Source organism: Pristiophorus japonicus, chromosome 9 (assembly GCF_044704955.1).
Source record: "Pristiophorus japonicus isolate sPriJap1 chromosome 9, sPriJap1.hap1, whole genome shotgun sequence".
Taxonomy (NCBI): Eukaryota; Metazoa; Chordata; class Chondrichthyes; family Pristiophoridae; genus Pristiophorus; species Pristiophorus japonicus.
The window spans coordinates 84,565,074-84,585,032 of record NC_091985.1 but is presented as its reverse complement, the minus strand read 5'-3'; the positions used below and the strand labels follow the sequence as shown (position 1 = coordinate 84,585,032).

At 40.8% G+C, this 19,959-nt stretch overlaps 1 protein-coding gene across 2 annotated transcripts in view; it reads left to right on the top strand.

The window, feature by feature from the left end:
- The window catches only part of LOC139273124 (neurexin-1-like), a 2,375,046-nt gene that overhangs the window by 1,593,917 nt on the left and 761,170 nt on the right, over positions 1-19,959 (top strand). Inside the window, exon 1 of one of the 2 annotated variants that reach the window (XM_070889538.1) lies at positions 6,740-7,489. The exons of the other annotated variant lie outside the window; for it this stretch is intronic. Coding sequence (XP_070745639.1) covers positions 7,240-7,489 — 250 coding nt within the window. The 5' untranslated portion in view covers positions 6,740-7,239. Of the gene's footprint in view, positions 1-6,739; positions 7,490-19,959 lie in introns of those variants that run through there. 2 annotated transcript variants of the gene reach the window in all.

The following is a 19,959-nucleotide window of genomic DNA, read 5'->3' as shown; positions in this document are numbered from 1 at the left end:
GATGCATTGGTGATCATTTTCCAACAGTCTATCGACTCTGGATCAGTTCCTATGGACTGGAGGGTAGCTAATGTAACACCACTTTTTAAAAAAGGAGGGAGAGAGAAAATGGGTAATTATAGACCGGTTAGCCTGACATCAGTGGTGGGGAAAATGTTGGAATCAATCATGAAGGATGAAATAGCAGCGTATTTGGAAAGCAGTGACAGGATCGGTCCAAGTCAGCATGGATTTATGAAAGGGAAATCATGCTTGACGAATCTTCTGGAATTTTTTGAGGATGTAACTAGCAGAGTGGACAAGGGAGAACCAGTGGATGTGGTGTATTTGGAATTTCAAAAGGCTTTTGACAAGGTCCCGCACAAGAGATTGGTGTGCAAAATCAAAGCACATGGTATTGGGGGTAATGTACTGACGTGGATAGAGAACTGGTTGGCAGACAGGAAGCAGAGTGTCGGGATAAACGAGTCCTTTTCAGAATGGGAGGCAGTGACTAGCTGGACTAGCAGGGCTCAGTGCTGGGACCCCAGCTCTTTACAATATACATTAACGATTTAGATGAAGGAATTAATTGTAATATCTCCAAGTTTGCAGATGACACTAAACTGGGTGGCTATGTGAGCTGTGAGGAGGACGCTAAGAGGCTGCAGGGTGACTTCGACAGGTTAGGTGAGTGGGCAAATGCATGGCAGATGCAGTATAATGTGGATAAATGTGAGGTTATCCATTTTGGGGGGCAAAAACACGAAGGCAGAATATTATCTGAATGGCGGCAGATTAGGAAAAGGGGAGGTGCAACGAGACCTGGGTGTCATGGTTCATCAGTCATTGAAAGTTGGCATGTAGGTACAGCAGGCGGTGAAGAAGGCAAATGGTATGTTGGCCTTCATAGCTAGGGGATTTGAGTATAGGAGCAGGGAGGTCTTACTGCAGTTGTACAGGGCCTTGGTGAGGCCTCATCTGGAATATTGTGTTCAGTTTTCGTCTCCTAATCTGAGGAAGGACGTTCTTGCTATTGAGGGAGTGCAGCGAAGTTTCACCAGACTGATTCCAGGGATGGCTCGACTGATATATGAGTAGAGACTGGATCAACTGGGCCTTTATACATTGGAGTTTAGAAGGATGAGAGGGGATCTCATAGAAACGTATAAGATTCTGACGGGACGGGACAGGTTAGATGCGGGAAGAATGTTCCCGATGTTAGGGAAGTCCAGAACCTAGGGACAAAGTCTTAGGATAAGGGGTAGGCCATTTAGGACTGAGATAAGGAGAAACTTCTTCACTCAGAGAATTGTTAACCTGTGGAATTCCCTGCCGCAGAGAGTTGTTGATGCCAGTTCATTGGATATATTCAAGAGGGAGTTCGATATGGCCCTTACGGCTAAAGTGATTAAGGGTTATGGAGAGAAAGCAGGAAAGGACTACTGAGGGAATGATCGGCCATGATCTTATTGAATGCTGGTGCAGGCTCGAAGGGCCGAATGGCCTACTCCTGCACCTATTGTCTATGTTGCTATGTTTCTATATTTCCCCCAAGTTGCACGGGTGCGCACTTGTGCATTAATTGGGAGTTCCCACACACACCCCGCTCTCAAGCTGTTAGCACTGGAAGATACCGCGCAACAAATTTGAAGGGATGGCGCACAAAAAAAAAATTAGAGGGAACATTGGAGCGCACTATGTCACCTCCCACCCCACCCTCGAAACGAAACATGGTTTTGCTGGCAAGGATACATGATTATTAACACACTAGTCACCAATTCATTTGTGTTATGTCAGTTGGTAAAAGTTGATGGAGTGCACTCTGCTGGTCGGTCACCTGAAATTCAAAATAGACCCCATGTTCCCAGTAGGAAGACGTGCCTCATTTTCAATGCAGATGCAACATGTTGCCTCAGAACTCCTCTCTTCTAAGATGCTCCTTGCTTCCTATCACTTTGACCTAGCTTTTGGTCATCTGTCCTGGAATCTCCTTCAGTAACTCATTGTCAAAACATTTTTTAGTGGTATCGCTCTTAAGCACCTTAGGATATTTTGCCATGTTAAATGCACGATATAAATGTAAGTTGCTATTGCTGTTGAAGAGCAAATCTAGTTGCCATTCTTGCCACAAGCCCACACAACTTCTAAAATTTCAAATACATAATAGTATGATGTTTCTAAAAATTATGTACTTAGCTCATCATTATTAGGATTAATTCAAATAAAATAGCTGCGGTATTTTTAATTACCACTTTCTATACAAGTGTTTGAATGGGCTTAATTACCTTTCTCCATTGTGTTCGGGGCCAATTTCAAGTGATAAAATGAAGGGTTTGCAACTTAATTTTACTTGGATTACATCTCCTCTGCCTGCTCACCGTGGCATTGTTCTGGAATGTGAATACAAAGCACTGTGTATTTACCAGAATCTTGCCTGTACAATGCTACATTATTTCGGTCTGCACCAAGTGGCATCATATGCGGGGGAGGTCACCATGCTTCACTGGGCTAGTGTAGGAAAATACAGTGGATTCTGATGGTGGCTCCCAGCTTTAATCTGGTCAGAGTTTCTACTCTGGTAGAAGTGGTATTGAAATATCTTTTAAACAGTTGACTAATGTAATGTTGTAGCAACTGTTTTCAAAATCTGTTAATATTTACACTGGGCTGTTTATGGTTTTCGCATGAATTTGGAAAGGGCTTGTAAAAACCTGAAGTTTTGCAATTTCTTTGGTCAGTGTTAAATAGTATGTCGTGTAACCCCAACTGAAGAATGTAGACCTGATTGTATTCTCAGAATTTATGCTGATGCAAAGTTAATGCGGAGTTCACTATTTTGTTCCAAAGGACAAAAACGTTTCCCCGCGGCCCATTCGGGGGCAGTAACCTTATGGGCCCTGGTCAGTTAACGCCCGGGGCGGAAGTCCCGCCCCTGGCATGGAATTGTCCGTTGCATCCCTCAAACAAGGTGGAGCGTTGTGTCAGGCCCTCCACTGTTTGAGGAGTGCTCCTGAGATGTCAGCGCTACACAGCTGCTCTGCATAGCATTGATGCACCACAACGCCCCTCCCTTTCATTTAAAGAGGGCCACTGCGGACTCTGCATGGCCTTTTGGTGGCCACCACAGGGCCACCAGGCACAATCACGACCAGGCCAACGGCCCACCACGCAAAGAGACGTGCCGGGCTGCATGATGGCGGCCTGGTTGCGATGAGGGTCGCCATTGTTGGGCCGACAGAGAAGTTGGCTGACAAAAATAAAGGCCAGGCCGGGATGCAACACGGCCTCCCCTTTAAGGGCACCCCGGGTTGGTGCCGTCGCCCCATGCAAAGCCTCGCATCCCACGGGTCAATTTCTCCCATGGGGCACAAAGGGGTTGGCGTGCCTGGCGACGACGTCATTGCCGGATGTGCGCCGGCCCGGGGTGCAAATCGCAGTCCATGGCGCAAACTCCAAAATACCCCCAAAATCTCGGTGGTAATTTTGCCCCAGGTGCCACCACCGCCCACCCCCAAACAAAAAGGCAATTGTGCCCCATTAGTGTCTTCCAGTGGCGCTAACAGGGTGCAAATAAGGGGCAATTTCGGCCCCTTTGATTTATGTTTCTCAGCATCGTGATTTGACGTGGTAACTTTGCTGAAAATATCGCTTCCACTGTACGGAGACACAAAATGTCCCATTTTGTTCCAACAAAGAGGAGGTTGTGAAATTTATTGAATTTAATTTAATTTTTAATTTTCTGCCTTGCGGATGGGTGTCCTTTTATGAATGCTTTTATTATTTCACAAGAATCAGGCTGCGGCAAGTCTATGCCAGCCTGCAAACCATGGTAACAGCAGTTTTACAACAACTGCAATTTGTTTTCAAAGTATTGATTGATCTGAATATTGCAAACATCTATCTGTTTAAGTGGGTTCATTGTGAAGTCTCTAAAACAAATACTTTGATAGCCTCTTGTTCGCTTTTTGTGTGTGAGTGAAAAGCTAATTTGTGGCCAGCAGAGGACTCAAAAACCAGGTCCTCCAATATCCATCAAACAGATCAGGAAAGAACTCAGAAATTCATTAACACTCTATGTTCAGGCATTGTGTATACCCTCTAAAATCACCTGCTACCTTTCTTATTGTTTGAATTGATTGTTAAAATTGAAGTATTACTTCAGCTGTGTTACTAAAATAAAAAACTAACTGAATCATGAACATTGAATCCATTTTCTCTCTGTGTTGAGTATAGGTATTAGAAGTATTATTATTTATATTAATGTACAAGTGTTACAAGCATTATTACTTTATTTTCCTTTTAGCCAGAAGTACTACTTGCACCTCATGTCAACTATTGTCTCAGCAGACAAATCAATTGTGCTGCAGACAGCTTAAAAATAGAAATATTAAGTTTAAAATAACTTTTGGAGTTGGATAGAGAGAATTTAAAAGATTTTGAGACACATAACACCTGGGGATTTATTCAGTCTTTTTCCAGCAGCCAATCATTAAACAGTAGCAGATATGATGAACCAGTGCCTCACAGCACTCAGTGGGGAATTGTCTGTACCACGATCAGCCTCCATCGCTCTTTAAATTATTCCTCCCTTCATTTGGCACCTACTTCCTTCTCCTCCATGCACTGCAATCCATTTTCTCAACATTATTTAGTCCGCAACCACCCACCTTTCTCCCCTGCCACCTGTAACATTTGCAGTAATAATCAAGTTTTATTTTTACTTCTCCTTTTTGGCTCTTGTCAATGAAGAAAAAAAAAAACCTGTTAGCTTCCTCGGTAATTTGCACTAGGCCATAAGGATCCAGAAGATGTGCTATGCTCATCCATTTGTTGTTTGTTAGTTGAGTTGGAGGTGGTTGGAGACTCTGTTCCTGTGATCAGCGGGTTGAAGTAATGTAGTTAATTTATTTTGGTAGCGCCTTCAGCACAAACTAAAATGGTGAAGAAAGAATGTAGATTCTCTGAAGCCAAGTTGGAGGAGGGGGAAACATAATTACGCCAAGTAGAACTTAGTTCACAGACAGTAAACATCTAAGCGAATGTCATAATCCCCATGTCATATATTTAATAGGTGATTAAACTGAGGCTTCGGTATCTTATAATATTGATGGCTAACTCTCAAAAGGCAGAGTGAGAAAGTGTTTAATGTTTTTTGTTGTATGATCTATCCAAATCAGCTATTTGGATTCAATAAGAATTTTGTACATGATAAATGAAGAAAAATTCTTCATTAATAAAATCCAATAAAATTTGGTCTCAACAGTACAGAAGAAAGCAACTATTAGGTCTCACTCCTCCCTTAGTAGAACTTTATTGTATTCTCGATTCATAACCATGTACTCATGCCAGCCTCATTCACAGTTTAAGAAGACATTAGCAAGATGCTCGACTCATCTGGCAATAGTCTTTTACTGATGTTGAAGTAAATTTTAAAAATTGCTGGATGGTGAAATGATATCTCAATCTCAGGGAGGCATCCACAAGTGCTACAGCAGATGGAATACCTGTTCAGTTTAAAAAAAATCAGACTCAAAAGTGTACATTTGTAGCCTGTTTCAGTGCAGAGATGGTCGATCTGTATTTTTAATAACATTAGTCCCAGAGCTCATTTATAAGTAAATTCCCAACAGGGCCCTTGCCACGCTATTGTGTTTTGTATGGATTTGGGTAGCATTGCTTAAAAGAATTGATTGAAATAGTCACCAAGTTAAGCTTAGTTACTGAGGAACAGATTTCATTTCGAAGATTATGGACTGAGAAATAAAGTTGATTTCATGTTCAATCCTCATGTGACATTTAGTTTTGCTTGAGTTGCACATGATGGAGAAGTGATTCTGGCACATCGACAACGAATGTATCAAATTCAACATACATGCAGTATTGCAAAGACATTAATACGTTAATCTAGTGCACTTTCTTGCTTTAATTTTATTTAGAATGCAATACGGTATGTACATTAATTTACAGATTTAATGTTTTCTATTGTACATCAAAGCAATGAATAACAATGCCTTTGAGATGCTGCTGATCTCGCAAACACCTGTCAAGATAAACACATCTTTCTCGGGGGAGATTTAGTTCAGCAGGAACAGTTTTGAAAAAAAACCAAAACAATAAAAAGAGATTTTTGAGAAATGCTGGTGAACAGAATTTCTGATTTTCAGAAGGAAGTACCTTTCATAGAACTTTCCCCTTTTATCTCCAACATTGTCTCCCTCTCTGTTATAGGACTGTGCACTTGAATATCTCTCAGTGAAAGGGAGAGGGGTGTTTGTGGAAATAACTGTGCAATTAGAAGGTCATCAAAAATGATGGATGAGTAGTTTGTGTCGAGGCATATTTCGTCGCTTTGGATGGAGCACCTGGTGGATCGTACGGGGAGGTTTCTGACCAATCACAACAGTGCCTGCCTTCGTTTAAAAAATGTAAAGAACTAACTGAGGATAGTGGAACCTCTGAACTATCTTCCGGGGGGAGATTGGGAATTTATTTCATTAACTGACTGTGCAATATAAAAAGCAATATTATTCTAAGTGAACATTTTAAGTTTCTGTCAGTGTATTTTTGCTATCGACTTTGCATGCCGTAGCTTTTTTTTAAAATAAAGATAGTGTTGAATATCCCAGCATATTTCAGTATCCCTATTTTAAAATAGGCTCTTCCTCTGCAATGCATCCAAGCTTCAGCGATTTGCTGTTTTGAGACTGCAGATTTGCATAGCCTTCTCACCAGCATGGTCTGTTCCAGGTCCTTTCATAAGTGTACACAATTCGGTGAGGAATATCCTCTGGCATTATTCTCACTACCCTGACTACTGTATTCGGATTGGAGAGCAGGCTATTTCTTGGGTGGCTTTGGTCAGACACAGTGCTGTTCTGTGTGTTACATTTTTTCCAGGCTGTAACTGGATTGAGGAAGCATTTAAATTTCCCTTACAGCATTGTGAAGTGCCATCCTGTAAAATTTAAATGATGTTGAATACCCAGTGGAGGATGATGATGTGCCTTATGTAGGGAGAAAAAACCTCAGCAGTCTCAGTCCTGGATCTATTGGAGTATTAACATAAAGGAACCTGGTAGCTACTGCTGGAAATGCAGGTAGTTATGCTTTTCTAGCTGAGAACAGACACACTGCACTGACTGGATTTTTAAAGTATGCTGTGGATTTCCTAGTAGAAGAGGACAGCAGGAATAGAAAACTGTGAGGCAGACTTGAAATAATGGGCTGTGTACAGTTGTGACATTTGTTACATGGGGGATGCAAATCTTTTTCTCAGGGAGCATCATGAACCCGAGAGCAACAGTGAAGTCCAGCATTGAAACTATCACAACCTGTATTCATTTGACATTTTGGATAGTTCTTTTGACTTTCAGCTGTTTTTTTGGAGTGTCATGGAGTGCTTCAAGCTTAGGTGGAGCTCACCAAATTCACCATTTTCATGGCAGCAAACACCATTCAGTGCCTATTGCTATATACAGGTCGCCTGCCTCACTGCAAAGAGGACATGGTGGGTCTTTGCTTTTTATTTACCTTCTAATTCTTAATTTTTCTGTCATTTTAGTGCATAGTCTACACTTGAAGCCTTGCGTAGTTAAGATGAGTCTTGCTATTGCCAGTAAGATAACCTCATTGTTAAGATACTGTAAGAAAAAACGCTGTGTGTTTTCTTAAACCACAATATTTAATTGTTTTAATTGAAAGGATACTTCAAAATCAGTTAAAGCTTTGGACACTATAGTATACTGATCTGTGTTTAAAGAAAATAATGAATATACAAAAAAAATGAAAGAACACTTAAAATTATTCATAATCTGTCCTTTGTTTCTAATTTATGAATGTAGTTAATATTGCCTACATGTTCCTATTTTAAATTTGTACTAATGGAAGTCTCAACAACTTATATTTATTTTTAATGGCTTATTTAGGAATATAGTTTTATGATGCAATACCGAATTGTTCTGTGATTAACTTCAAACTGTTGCCATGGCTACCTATTCAAGTCAGTTATATTAGTTACAACAGCAGTAATGGTTAAAACCCAGGGCCAAGGTGAACTAAGAGTGCCTCAATCTGTAATCTTTGATCTATGTGCACTTTATGATTGTTGGAGCTTCATTATTTGTTTCCTGCTCTTAAATTGTCAACTAAAAATATTGGTCAAGCAATAAACCACAACCAATATTATTCCAAAGAAACAGAAAACCAATGGCTATTTTGTTTGTGCAATTTTAAATGAAATGGAATGAAAGAGGGAGCATACATAATTTAAGCAGTATCTCAATCAAACTGTTCCCATGGTCTTAGTTTAACGGCAGATAAAACAGTGGCTTGCTTTCTTCAGTGAAACCTACAGCTGTTGATTTGAATATACAGGTTCATCCTTCTTCATTTTCCCTTCATTCCATGCCTCATTTAAACCATCATCCCATGTCACTACTGAGGTGACAAAACAGATCTTATGCTTAACCTTTGCATACTTGCACAGGTTAACCCTGTTTGGATGATTAGACATTAGAATCTAATTTGATCGTTGTTATTAGACACTCTTCTTGAATGACAAAGCAAAAGCTTAAGAAATGTGAAGTGGGTATTTTCAATAAGAGCTGTTTCTCATTAATTTCATTTTCCACGTTATTTCACAAACCCCAAGACATTAGTTCTGTGATTCAACATTCGTATATCTTGTCTTTAAAATTTTTAATTCAGTGTATTGAATTGAAAGATATTTCCAGTAAGAGGTTGGTGAATGCTGTCAGATTTTTAATTGAAATATTGATGTCATTGAATTTTTGATTTATAGTTTGCCTGTTCTAAGTGTTAACTTGTGGATAATGTGTAAAAACAAAAGCCCTTGATGAAATACATGTGATTTTTGTGCTCTTTGTCATGCATGCTGCATATTGTGCTTCCTATAATATTGTGTGTGTGTCCGTCCCCCATGTTTCAGTGAGATATGCAGTCTTTCATGTTGTCTGTAGAATATCTATAGCACTGTAATCACAAGTGGACCAATGTTGAGATGTTCTTGATAAGTATCTCAATATAAGCTCCATTGCCCTGAAATGTATGCAAGATATTAGCTATGTTCCTATTACTTAAATAAATAATAGTTCTGTATTATTACTTTGCCTGCATCTGTAATTCCGCTTCCAAACCATTAAGATAACTACTGTTTTGTATAGGATGTTAGGTATATAAAGACGATTATTTTTGCTTTATACATTTTAACAATGATCACTCTCTGATTATTCAGCTGGTAATCGAATAAGGCAACAATTAAAATATTGACATTAAAATAATTAACCAGTTAACAGAAAGGTATCTTGATAAAAATTGCTTTTAGCAGGATTTTGAACAAAGAAACTGATAGTCATTTTTAATATATTCAAAATAAGGTTGCTACAGATTTAAAGCCTTTATTTATTTGTCAAGCACATGAATATAAGTCACAACCAAACTAATGACCCGGCTGAGCGAATAAAATTCCCTAGGTCTGTCCCATTCCCTTGTTTATGTTGATTGTTGTGCCTGGGCAGGATCAGCTGTAATGAGGATGTTTACAGAGAATATTCCTTGTATTTTTTTTGTTCGTCAGGCTGATTCTACCCCAGCTCTGCTCAGTTCAGGTTTTAACCCATTCTGGTATTCTTTAAACTATTTCACTGAAAGAACTTCTGCTGCCTTTTAAAATATGATTTATTTGTCTAGATTTAAAAATATAGTTGGAGAGAAGGATAGTGCTTGGAATGTCATGAGTTATGGTGAAATTGATTCTTTTTGGGTGATAAAAGAAAGGGATTATATCGAAGTAACAAAAGGACAATGAAATGGGAAGGTGGAAGTGTTAACATGAATACCTTGTAAAGCTAATGACAGAAAGCCACTAATTGCCTTTCATAGTTTCACAGTGTATTGGCATTTTGTTGGGAATTAATATTGTGAGAACACACCACGTGTCCAAGGCATATTATCAAATAACTTGCTATATATTAAGCATCTGTGTGCCATCCTTTTACAAGTAATTCAATATTTCACGTTTAGCATCACAGATGGTCATTATCCTGGTGATTTGTATTACGACATGCTTGATCATTTCATTAGATTTACAACAAATAATTCAGTTTAGGAATTTATTTGCTTTTTTTCTATCCTGTACTTTGCTTAAATCTTATGATTGCTCTATATTATATAGTTTGGCTGTGCTAAGATTTTCCTCTGACTGCCTGCTGAATACTGTAAAATGTCACTTTAAATATGAAGAAGGTTATATTGCACAACTGAGAAAAAGTATAATCATACCAGCTTTCTTAACCAAAACATTTAGTTTTACAAGCCTTTTTAATAAAGACATTGTTTAGCTTTTTGTTAGACATTTTGAGTTAACTCTGTCTTCTTGAACTGAACACTAGAATTATGCGAGAAGTTTGCTTTATATTTTGTTCCAACTGGTTCTATAATCTTGTCTTTAAACTTAATTTGTATGATTGGTAAAATAAAACCTAAATTTGCAATGTAACATATGGATTTAATTTTCTCTGAATTGTTAGGTAACAGAAAGGAGAATAGGACCAGAACATTCCAAAATGTTCTGTCATAAAAGAATCAAGTAATCCCAGCTGCCTATAATATTGACACATAATATGGACTAATGGACATCCACAGGGTCCTAAATTCAAATCGCTGGGTTGACTGGTATTCAAACTAACATGTTCTTCGTGGGCAAGATTTGTTAGTTCACTCCTGGGCCACTAGAGGGTGTATTGTGCAGCAATGAAGGGATAAGGGATGGAAAGAAAGAGAGAGATCGGGAGAAGGGTACTGGCAGGAATTGTCCTACTTAAATAAGCATACTTCTTCTCAGCCAATCATATAGTAGACCTGACAAGTCCTTTTAGCCAGGGTTAAGTCCTGACTGAATTAGGAAAGACTGGATGGGAATGTGGGAGAGATGAGCTGAGAAAAAATATTTGATGTAGGTAAAAATGCTGTTTTGGAAAAAGAATAACAGAAGATATCAACTTGTTCATTCCATGTTGCTGCTTCACAAAATGGCCAAAAGGTAGATATAGTTAGTAGAAAATTCTCAACCCTAAAATTAGATTAGTATTAGCCTAGTTTAACTTTCATTACAAAAATACCTCTAACATTCTCTGTCACCTCAAAATATATTTATATCAGCAGTCTTGAATTGAATGTTAGTCAAGCAGCAAATTCATTGTTGAATTTATTTGGAATAATTGCCAATAGACGTTTTTTACTGTCTGTTCCTTTTGCTTTATTATATTAATTTAAAAATGTATATTATTGAAAATCCAAAATGAAAGCACAAGGCCCATTGTCCAGACACTGTCAGCACTGAAAATAGTAAAGGGGAAGACGAGTTAATTCAGGAAATAGTAAAGTAATTAGATGTCACAAGCATGGGTTTCTAAAGCCTGAAGCTGCGGGAGGAATGAAAGATTAAGGGAATGTCACAGGTTTGAGGTACTAAGAAGAAGTAGGAGTTTGAGTGAGTTTGTTATGAGTAGCATACTGCACAGTTAGTTTTGATTCAATAAGGATGTCGGCAGGAGGAAGATCATGTTGGTGGCCTATTTGTAGCACAGGAGGAACAATAAAGGAAATTCATAGGGATAATGACCATAGCATTATTGATAAAATGAAGAGCGTGATGAGAAAAGTTGAGAGAGAGAGATCATGTAGGCTAGATGTGATTATATTGGACAACAAGATGTTTTTTTTAAATATCCTGTCCTGGGGTACAAGATAACTTCTATAGAATTCTGCACAAATGTGGCACCATTATTCAAGTCCTGGATGGACTTGGGATTTATAGAGTTAGGTTATGGAGGGGCAAATGTTGGTATAAGAGAGGAAACTGAGGTTTTTTGAGGCGGCCTTAATGATGGCGGATATGTGGAATTCCATTTTAAGTTAGTAGAGATTGAACAATTAAAAATGTTCATAGAAGCTTGCTGAACCCAAGACCTGAGAACATAATGTAGGCTGACTGGGGAATACTGCATAGTGGGAATTTCTGTCTTTCAGATGAGGTCATGTCTGCTTTCTCATTTGGATATAAATATACTGTGGCATTACTTGACGAAGAGCAGGAGAGTTCTCAGAGTGCTCTGGAAAAAAAATTATCCCTCAAGCAGTATCAAAATAGATGAGTTTTAAATAACCTTATTGTTGTTTGTGTCACCTTGCTGTGCACAGAATGTCTGCTGCATTTGCCTATATAACAAAGTGACTGCACTTCAAAAGTAATTCATTAGCTGGGAAGTGCTTTAGAATGTTCTCAGGCTATGGGAAAGATTCTATATGAATGCAAGTTTTTTCTTTCTTTGGATGAAGAATGGCTAAGTGTGGAACCATCAAAGATAAACAATTGGTTAGAATTGCAAGAAACATGAATATGTTATTTTAAGAACTGAGAGAACAAGATATGAATCATTCCATTGAAGGGCATGATTGAGATCAAGACATAGTGTGCAAGGAGTAAGGTTGTGTGCAGTGAAGACATGCAAAAGGTTTGGGCAATTTTCCAGGTAATGACATGTGATTCACCAAAGTCTTCAAGAGCAGAGTTGTATAATGCAGATAACAAGATCACTAGTAGAATGGCCATGCCAAAAACTATACTACAGATAACAACAACAACTTGCAGTTATATAATGCCTTTAAAGTAGTAAAATATCCCAAGGGACTCTTGCTCCTCCTGGTCCCACAAAGGAAAGTTTTACATACTTGAAGGGCCAGTTGCAGACTTGATTTTGTTTAGCTGGAAAGCCTCGACGTCTTCCCTGCTCAGGCCCTGGTTAAAATTGGATCCTATTGGCGTCATCGACCTCCAATTAGCATTGAAGCACACGCTTCCGCCAGAGTTTGGCGGGTGACTCGTCCGCTGCTAAAACCAGCAGTGTGAATATCGGATATTGGCAGGAATGGTGCCGTTCCATTTTAACTGCTTGACCGCTCCATTCCCGCCTAGTGGGGAGAGTTGAAAAAGTCCCCTATATCTTGGGGGCAGAAGAGAAGTGAAAAGGAGCATGTCAATGGATCAAGTGGTTAATGGAGGAGTAGAAAAAAACTATTGATGCTTTTTTCCACTATGGATAAGGAACTGTCATTATTGTAATGTGAGAGGGAAGTAGCAGATCGTATGTAGTGTATTGCATGGTTCATCAGTGGTGCTCCTGGATATAGCAGCACTGCAAAACATATTGGGGGTGAAACTGGACTTGGTGGTACCTGTTTTTTGGGTGCTGCAAAGACCCATTATGGTTCCAAATTGATGTCCAAGGCAGGTGCACATACACTTCTGGTAAAGGGGTTAGCACACATGAACGTAGCATCCGCCAGCAACATGCAGAGCAGGAAGATCATGATGTCATTGAAGCCAGCTCTGCCGTTTTGAAGCTCGATACTCCAGCGTATGCGCTCTTTTAACCTCCCACAGCTGAACTCGTGTTCAGTGGCATGAAACCCCCCCCCAACAGTGCTATTTAAAGGGATCATCCAATACTTACAGGTTAGTTGCTGGATTATTTCTTCTGGATGCTGCTGCAGTTCTACACGTTGTGGGCACTTTTCCATACTTGTTAAAAGTTTTAATAGTCTACAGGGAATGGTTTGGCTGCAGACTTAAAGGCTTGTGCACAAACTAGTTGCTTGAAGACATGGGTGGCCCAGTAGGGATTGAGCATGACTAGGAGAATGAGCAAAGGCCACACAGTGCAGGACACGCTTCTAGAAAAGGGAGGAGGAGCAGAGGTGAAGGATTCAGCAGGAGGCCATATCTGCAGTGGGTTTATAGGGAGCAGATCTGTTGGAGAACAGATTCCAGGAGTGCTGTGACACCCTGGAAGCCCCTTTGAACAACAGACTCCAGAGCCATGATGGCAGCAGTCTGAGCTTCCAGTGTAACACATAGACATTGAGTGGATGCTGCTTGTGCTGCAATGGAAGCAGAATCATCAGCCATTAAATGCTGCTTCATCGTTGGTTCCACAGGTATGTTGGAGGAAAGAATGGGCTCCAAGCTCTGTGCAAAGCACTGACAATTTGGAGCTGGATTCCTCCAGCAGCTTCTCAATTAGAAGAGACTGTAGGAAATGGGAGCAGTGGGATGAGAGGAGGAGGACCTGCTGGTGGCCACGACTTCAGCAATGGCCCTTCCCAGTAATGACCAGCACCATCTCCTCCATGGGGGTTAGACCATGCTGGCATGCCTCTCCCTCTCCAGTTAGTTGCTGCTGCCTCTGGTTGTGTGTCAACTTCTCCTGCAAGAAAGAAGGAAGTTTGTCAGTGAATGTTGTGCAATCTGTTTGGGTGATGTGGCTGTCATGGTTGAATATCTGCCAAGTGTGAGGATGAAGTGAAGCATATGAATGTTGGGTATGAGTCCTGATTGCTAGAGTTTGTTGGTAGCTGACTGATGTGGGTCTGGTGAATTGACCAGTGGTTGAGGCTAGAAGTGCAGTTGGTAAGATATGGCATTTGAAGATGCATTCACTGACTTTGACCACTCATGTGAGGTCTTTAAACTTCTTCCAGCACTGCATCCAGGTTCTTGGGGCTATAATCCTGTCATTGACCTCCATGGCTATCCATTCCCACTGCCTTCTCATCATGTGTCTGGAGGGCTTCTTGCCCCCCTGAGGATACAGGATGTCTCTCCTCCTCTCCATCTCTGCCACCAAGATCTCCAGTGTAGTGTCCAAAAATCTTGGTGCCCACTCTCTCCCATAGTCAGCCATTCTTTACTCTTTCCCAGATCAGGTTCATTTGTAGAATGACTTCCAGCAGCTGCTCCAGCCATAATGCACCTTCCTTTCAAGAGGTGCAGGCTAGATTTAAGTAGTGCAAGTTAGTAATGATATTCGGCTCCCTGCTGATGCGTGCAGCCAGTGTGGGGACCACTGACTGCACACACAAATCATTATAATGAGCAACAAGCATGAAATTGGCGTGCTTCCTGCATACCACTCAATGGGCGCGGGTTAATCCTGCATCACGATCCCATTGCCTGTTTACGAGGGCTGACCAATTTAACCCACATCCAGTCATAAACTGCAGTTATGTGCAGCCAATTGCAGCTATGCCAGCGTTTTCACCTTCAATAAGGTGGCTTCCAAAGCTACAGCAGTCGGTCCAGGCCAGGTGAGTCATGTTTGACCACGATCCTTCTCAATAGGTGCAGCCCACATTACGTGTTGAGTCATGATGAAGCAAATCAGGGAGAGAAATCTGGATGAAGAGCAAAGGAAACAGAAAGGTGCTGAAAAGTAGAAAAACTAAAATTCAAGATAGTGATTATTAGTGGGGGGTGTTTTGGTCAGGTTTCTCTGATTCCTTGGCATTTTCGAGGCGCCCCACACCCTGGATTCTAGACTGTGGACTGACTTGGGGGTTGTGAGAAACTGAGACAGATTCACTTGGGTAGGATGCAAAACTGGTTTTATTGTGTTCAAACAGAGTAAAAAGGCACGTTTTTAATAATCACAGTAATCAGGTACAAATAGGGAGAAATGGCAACTCAAATGCTCTATATTTGGGAAGAACACATAACACATATAACAGATTAAAAGAACACAGTCCTCCCACCTCCCAAAATACTTATGGACTAAACCTGGAAGGGGAAAACACACAAGAACATCAACAGGTCGGAACAGTAAGAGAAACCCATCCTCCCAGACCCACTATCTAGCTAGGTAAGAACTCTGGGGTTTCAGGGACCATGCTCACCAATTTCCTTTTGACAGTTCCGGGGTTCGCCTTAGTTGTCCTAGTCCTGTTACAAATTCTGGGATTCGCCTTAGTTGTTCGGGTTCTGTAGTCTGTACCCCGGAATTCGTTGGGGACTTCAACCTGCGTCACTTCTTCAGTTGGGCTGAGTCCGCTGATGCGGCAAGGTGCCTATTGGACTTGTGAGGTGAGTATTCACTTTTTCTTGGTCAGTGCAGTCTTAAAAGTTCCGTTAGGTCATGTTTTACCCCTTGGTAGTGTAGGACCAACTTGTAGAGTGGAAAGATCTTCGGTTTTTCTTCGGTTTTGTCGGGTTGGTTCCGGTTGACTGTTTGGTCGCGATGGTCCAAAACTTTCCGATAGTCGTTTTGAAAGTCTGTTTGCTGTCGTGGTGCAGTCCTTCTGGGTTTTAGAGATTCCTTTTGCCGATGTTTCAGGGTCCCACTTTTCGAGGCTGGTGTTAACCTTATGCAACGAGACTGCTACCTCAATAGTGTCTCTGGAAGCACACCTAACTGCCAGAACAGGCCTTCAATTATACTAAAACAGGCTTCTTTATCTTCACGCCAAATCAGTTCTTGGGCTTTGTTTAAACTGTTCTGTTCATTGATTTTCAAATGTCTCCTTTGTCAGTGTTTTTGGTGGGCTAGTCAGCAATAACTCGATTAGGGTGTGATAATGTGCTATCACTGGTTTTGCATTGTTTTAGGTTTGTCCAGTTTCCTGGCCATCTAGTTGGGCCCATGATTTCCATAGTGGTTGATTGGGTAATTGGCTTCTTGCATAATTTGGATGAGTTCTGTAGTTTAGGTAATGGCTGGTAATTTGATTATCTCTTAGGGGGTGAATTGATGCTGCATAGTTCCCCCAGACAGTCTGGGATCCTTAATACATGAATTTGCTTCACAGTGTTTAGCCCCACCTCCTGTATTTGGAAACTCTCTCGCAGCCAAAATGTTGTAGAATCTTAAAATTGATATGCTCCTTCCCATAGATGTTTAGGGGATCTCAGGCTTCTGTAATTTAGGTCCATTTTGAAATCTCTTTTCAAAAAGTCCAAACACTGGGGGGAGGGGGGGGGGGTTCCATGAGGTTGGCCCCCTTTTGCCTTTTTCCTTTTAAAACTTAAATCTCCACTTGAAAAATCCAAAGCTCATTTTAACAGTACAAGAGGAGCTTTTCTTTAATTTTCTGGGAGAGGGACTCATGGGAATTTTTGGGAACCCTTCAATTCTAAGATTTAGATGGTAGTGAAATGTGGTGAAAAGGGGTTTAACAATCATCCTAGGGCACAAGAACATTCTTGCGGTAATCAGTAATGACCATGAGATTGGTAGGGCCTCTATCACAAACTATCCAAGAAGATTGACTGTGGGAATCCAAGATACCTAGCTCTTTGTAATCTGAAGTGCTTGTTATCAAGAAAATTACAATTGACAAAGGATTATGGAAGAACAACTCGCAGCACCACCAACGTTGAGTTGAGTTGGGACCTACTTGGACAAATAACCCTTGCTTTAAATGAATCATAGCTATTGCTATTGAGGCTGCTTGGATGACGTACTTTGCAGCCCAATTCACTTCTCCCAGTCAGAGTATCTCTTTTGTTGCCCTTTTTGGGAAAAGCTGGTGGCTTCCTAGTTTAGGAAGGAAACTATTTCTGCTCATGGAGAAGTGGTTTAGTCAGAAGCCTTCTTTAGTTCTTGTGTCAGCTGTAGCTCAAACTGGATGTGTGACTCAGTGTACCAACAGTGAGGAATTTTTACCCGTGATTGCAAATGAAAAGTAAAATATCCCAATGACCAGCAGCTAACTTTATGCACTACATTTAAAATAAAATATTGTTCTCGGGATTTGGGTGAGACTGGCAAGGCTGCATGTGTTTTCCATCCCTGAAAGCTGTTCATACGTTACATGTTACTCTACATGCTAGTGTGCAGTCTTTGCGATGATTGAGGGCATTCCGGCATACTGACCTAGTGATGTTAACGATATGGTGATGTATGTCCAAATCAGAATGATGTGTAACTTAGAAGTGATGGTATTCCCATAGAATTGCTGCTCTTGTTCTTGGTAGTAGAGGTCACAGGGAAGGCAAGTGCTGTTGAAATAATTTTGGTGAGTTGTTGCAGTGTATCATGCATACAGCAACCACAGTGCACCAGTGTTGGAGGTGATCAATATTGAGTTCAGTGGCAGAGACACTGTTCATATGTTACATGTTACTCTTCATGCTGGTGTGTGGGTGAACATTCCATTTCAATATTAAGTTTGCCATATTTTCTGGTGTTGGTGGTAGCGGTGGGGCTAATTACCATATTTGCCAATAGTTCTCGATTGGAGAAAAAATATGCAATGCTCCTCAGCCCTGGATGGGATGTCACACACCCCCATTTTCAAATTGACCTTTCCAATTCCCCAGTCAGAAAAGAGGTGGATGCAGTAAGGGGGAATTATACGTATGCTGTGTCCCAACAGTGTGAATATGCCATCATAGCTTGCCAGTTGCTTTATTCTTGGTTAATACCAACTCGAAACATGAATGAAATATCTCAAAACTCATTACAGTTTCAAGCAATTTTTGCATGGGTCTTAGTTAAGATTATTCATACCTGACCGTGATTTACAACATTATGCAGATGATGAGGAACCTGCTCTTTAGTGACCTGATAATTTTTGTTGTGTTGTCTTTTGGTCACAAGAATGTACCTTTTTTTTTTGCTGACGCAGAGATATTGGGTCAGTTAAAACACTGCCAGGAATTATGCTTCACTCTGTTCTGTAGAATCTGACAACAGCAGCTATCGACCCTCAGCATGATATTAGAGAGAGCAACTCACCAATTAACCAGCACCTCATTACAGTCAGAAAATACTGTGCGACTGCTCAACATTCTGAAATAGATGCTCGAAGCGGTAACAGTAACACAGATACCACTGACACAACAGCACCAATAACTGTGAAGTGAATAGAGATGCCTTTGTGATTCAAATAAAAACGGAAAAGCTATGTTTTTCCAAGAAGATTTTAGAATTTGGAATGATCGGTCCAAGTCAGTATGGATTTATGAAAGGGAAATCATGTTTGACAAATCTTCTGGAGTTTTTTGAGGATGTAACTAGTAGAGTGGACAAGGGAGAACCAGTGGATGTCGTGTATTTGGATTTTCAAAAGGCTTTTGACAAGGTCCCACACAAGAGATTAGTGTGCAAAATCAAAGCACATGGTATTGGGGGTAATATAGTGATGTGGATAGAGAACTGGTTGGCAGACAGGAAGCAGAGAGTCGGGATAAACGGGTCCTTTTCAGAATGGCAGGCAGTGACTAGTGGAGTGCCGCAGGAACTCAGTGCTGGGACCCCAGCTTTTTACAATATACATCAATGATTTAGATGAAAGAATTGGGTGTAATATCTCCAAGTTTGCAGACGACACTAAACTGGGTGGCGGTGTGAGATGTGAGGGGGACGCTAAGTGACTTGGACAGGTTAGGTGAGTGGGCAAATGCATGGCAGATGCAGTATAATGTGGATAAATGTGAAGTTATCCACTTTGGGGGCGAAAACGCAAAGACAAAATATTATCTGAATGGCGGCAAATTAGGAAAAGGGGAGGTGCAACGAGACCTGGGTGTCATGGTTCATCAGTCACTGAAAGTTGGCATACAAGTAGAGCAGGTGGTGAAGAAGGCAAATGGTATGTTGGCCTTCATAGCTAGCGGATTTGAGTATAGGAGCAGGGAGGTCTTACTGCAGTTGTACAGGGCCTTGGTGAGGCCTCACCTGGAATATTGTGTTCAGTTTTGGTCTCCTAATCTGATGAAGGACGTTCTTGCTATTGAGGAAGTGCAGTGAAGGTTCACCAGACTGATTCCCGGGATGGCTGGACTGACATATGAGGAGAGGCTGTTTCAACTGGGCCTTTATACTTTGGAGTTTAGAACGATGAGAGGAGATCTCATAGAAACATATAAGATTCTGACGGGACGGGACAGGTTAGATGCGGGTGGAATGTTCCCGATGTTGGGGAAGTCCAGAACCAGGGGACACAGTCTTAGGATAAGGGATAGGCCATTTAGGACTGAGGTGAAGAGAAACTTCTTCACTCAGAGAGTTGTTAACCTGTGGAATTCCCTGCCACAGAGAGTTGTTGATGCCAGTTCATTGGGTATATTCAAGAGGGAGTTAGATATGGTCCTTACGGCTAAGGGGATCAAGGGGTATGGAG